Source organism: Acanthisitta chloris, unplaced genomic scaffold (genome assembly GCF_000695815.1).
Source record: "Acanthisitta chloris isolate BGI_N310 unplaced genomic scaffold, ASM69581v1 scaffold1979, whole genome shotgun sequence".
Classification (NCBI taxonomy): domain Eukaryota; kingdom Metazoa; phylum Chordata; class Aves; order Passeriformes; family Acanthisittidae; genus Acanthisitta; species Acanthisitta chloris.
In genome coordinates, this window is record NW_008689574.1 from 10,579 (window position 1) to 14,178 (window position 3,600).

Consider the following 3,600-nt stretch of genomic DNA (forward strand, 5'->3'; position numbering starts at 1 on the left):
TTCAGATTTGTGCCTAAATACTTCATGAATACTTGGCACAGTCAGTTTCTTAAATGTTATGAAATCCGAGAACCATTAATCCTTCATCTTCCATATTCATGGAGCAGGATTTGTCTGCCTCAATGCATGTTTAATTATGTGGTTTTTACTTAGGCAGCTTTCCCACAGATAACAGTTTCACTTGATATTGCTGTTAATTTTGCTTGAATAAGGAGCAAAAAATTGAGTCCTCATATTTGTTACAAAGATTTGTGAAGATTTGGGTTGTTTTCCCTGCACAAACTGGAGACTTTGCTCTGGTTCCCAATTCCCTCCCCAGTGTAGTCTTCTTAATAGTAATTTTGCTTTCAAGCCCCTGTATACACTGTATTTTAAAAGTCTGGCAACACTATCTAATGCTACATTGGTAAGGTTTGAAACATCTTTCATTTTGACATAATTTGATTAGATTTTGTAATATCCTTGCAATGGTCAGTAGATCAGAAGATGCTCAAAATGAGAAAGGCTGGCACCAATATAGCTATTGTAATGCCAGATGAGCACAGTGTTCCTGTTGCAGTTGTCCCTAATGTAGGCCAGTCGCTTAAATCAGTCAACTTCTTTTTCATCTGTGGTTTCAATCCTTTATTCTCATCCATTTGGGCCAAAACTATTGTCTTCTGTTTGTTTCCAGTATGGGAGCAGAATGTTAAATTCATCCAGTAAGCTGTGCTTGTTTAATCCCTTCTTATAAATGGTAATACTCTTTCCTTTTCCAGTAGCTTTGGTTTATTATGTATAAAATTGGACCCTGAGAACCGAGATTAGATTAGATATCACAGAACATGTATCCATGTAATAGAACTGATGTTCAGGACAGTAATAAAGATCTTCAGATGACACTTAGACCAGTTGGAAGTAACCTTTTTTAGGAAAATTATGCCAATTTTTTCTGCTTGGTAAGAAAAAGACACTTTTTCATAAAAGGCTTCTCTCTCCTTTTAGGCTGGGAATGGAGTTCACAGTTTGGATGTCAGCAGTGGGACATCTCACAAAAAAAAGCATCCATGGGACCTTTGTCTAACCAATGACTTCTAAGTACAGGATTGGTGCTGTTAGATTGGAAACAGGTGCTACAAGATGCCAAGTGAGGTGCTTGAGAGTGGCAGTGGGATGGAGGAGACTGTGCAGAAGGACAGCAAGTCTGGAGGCCAGAGCCCTCGCTGTGGCACAATGAGAAGGGCTGTGGCAACCACTGTCACCTTTGATGGGGAAGCCACTATGGACCGGAGGAAAAAGAAGAAAAAGGAGTCCCGTCCTGAGTCAATAATAGTGTATCGGTCAGAGAATGAGAATAAGGTGGAAGAAGAACAGGCAGATGAGGAAGGAGGGGAGAGGAGCTCTGAGGAGGGATCCAAGTTCCTGGGTCAATCTATGGCAGATGGTATGTATTTCTGAAAACACCCACTTTTCATAAATTGGTTTTGATGCCAGCATGCTCTAAGGTCAAATGGTAGTGACTATGGGACCAACCCTCTTCAAGAGTGCAGGCAAGGAGAGCTTGAGGTCATACATGGAAATGCTCTGAAACAAAAAGCATTAGAGGCTGATTTGGGTTGCCTCCTGCAGTTCTTTGCAGAGTTCTGTTGTTGCCACACTCTTAGTTTTAAATGCATGTGCTGTTTGGGGTTGATCCAGAGAAATGCTATGAATGCTTTAAGCCAATGATGCTCTGATCCAGCCACTGTCCATGCCTGAAAAACTGCAGCAACACTTAACAACAATGTTAAGTGAAAGGATGGAAGCAGATGGATTTAGTGGCTCTACCTGTAATAGGGTTTTTTACTCATTATCTAGGATTTGCTGTTGCCTTCTGTTTGCATACTCTCCGCACAGCTTCCTCTTTAAAAGTGTTTATTTGGCATGTTGGAGCCACTTTCACTTCTGATGTCTGTACTGGATGCCCTTGCAGAGAAGAAGTCTGTAAGGCAGGGTCTATGGCTAATACAGGCTGAGAGGGGTTTAAATGTGAGTGCAAGCTCTGGTCCATCAATGCACCAGATTCTCCCATGATCCTAACCCCTCTCCTCATGGCTTATCTGCTGCCTTCCTACTTATATGGACCACTTCAAACTGCTCAGCCTCTTTTTAAGAGCCTTTGAAGACCTGCTACCAAGCTAGTCAGAATAAAGACTAGGAGGAAGCATATTTTAGGCCCATGGCTAGTACCACTGCAGGAACCATCCTATACCAATGTCACTTGAAAGCTAAAGTAGTCCGTTTGTAACTTTAACACATATACTAACACTATCTTGTTTGATGCCTTTATTGAGCTCCTAAAGTGCAATATAATTATATGACAGTTTGTCATTTTTTCCTAAACTTTAAAAATTAATTTGGATTTAGATACAATGCAAATGTAAAGTGAAATATTAGTTATATAGGTATAACTCCATGTGTGGACATGCTTATTCCAGAACAAGACTCTCAGTCATATTTATCTCATTCTTCTCAAGTGTCCACACTGTTCAGGAATAAATCCATGAGGCAAACAGAGAAAATAGGCATGCCATTTTTGATCCAGTTACTCTGTCTCATCTCATTCTCATATACTCCTGCAACACTTTCCCTGACCATATTGTCCCTAGGGGAGATGCTGGAGTCTTCTCCCTTGTGATTTCTGTCATCTGGAATTCCTATCTTCTCCATCATTAGCTCTTCTTCCATTTTCTTCTGTGATAATTTTCTTCATGTTGCATTGCTTCTTGCATTCCACCTTTTTTTTTTTTCAGTTTATTTTATCTGTATCACCATATGCACTAATTGTCTTTGGGGTCTTTGAGGGTTTTCCCTTTGTACAGAAAATAAATCTAACATGAATGAGTTTATCTGTGTTGTAGGTGCCTGGAACATGCCTTTAGACAGCCGATATGTCACCTTAACTGGAACAATCACCAGGGGAAAGAAGAAAGGTCAGATGGTGGATATCCATGTCACACTAACTGACAAAGAGCTGCAAGAACTGGCCAAGTCAAAGGAACCTCCTAAAGAGGATGCACCTGAGAAGAAGAAGAAATGTGATGTTGGGTTGGACAGAGGACCCCACATTGTCCTCTGGACCATCATCTGCCTCCCCATCATTTTTGTAGTGTCCTTCGTGGTTTCATTCTACTATGGAACCATTACATGGTACAACATCTTCTTAGTGTACAATGAAGAGAGGACCTTCTGGCACAAAATCACCTTTTGTCCCTTTTTGATTATCTCCTACCCAATTATAATTATGGTTGTTTCTTTTTCCCTAGGCCTGTACTCGGCTGTGGCCCAGGTAGCATGGTCCTTTGGGTACTGGTGGCATGCTGTCAGGGATATGGAGAAGGGCTTCTGTGGCTGGCTCTGCAGCAAGCTGGGCTTGGAAGATTGTTCTCCGTACAGCATTGTCGAGCTGCTAGAGTCTGACAATATCTCAGGTAGTCTCTCTGGCAAGAGCTCTGCTCAGGGGGTTGAGACCTCAGCAGTCTGAGCCTTTGTCTTGGATGACTATTTTGGTCATGTGCGAGTGGTTTTCACCTAGAAAATAACACACTGATTTTTTTTTAAAATATATATATATATTTAAAC

The 3,600-nt window shown here is 41.0% G+C and overlaps 1 protein-coding gene across 1 annotated transcript; it reads left to right on the top strand.

Moving 5' to 3' along the window:
- Positions 1–1,119: 1,119 nt before the first annotated feature.
- On the top strand, positions 1,120–3,502 carry TMEM169 (transmembrane protein 169). The gene is made up of 2 exons (XM_009081450.1): positions 1,120–1,423; positions 2,880–3,502. The coding sequence occupies exons 1-2, from the start codon at positions 1,120–1,122 to the stop codon at positions 3,500–3,502; spliced, it is 927 nt and encodes a 308-aa protein (XP_009079698.1).
- Positions 3,503–3,600: the final 98 nt, after the last annotated feature.

Excerpts from the sequence above, each read along its gene's own strand:
- TMEM169 (XM_009081450.1), top strand. The coding sequence starts at position 1,120 with ATGCCAAGTGAGGTGCTTGAGAGTGGCAGTGGGATGGAGGAGACTGTG. Across the intron at positions 1,424-2,879 it reads GGGTCAATCTATGGCAGATG|GTGCCTGGAACATGCCTTTA; the intron begins GTATGTATTTCT and ends TCTGTGTTGTAG.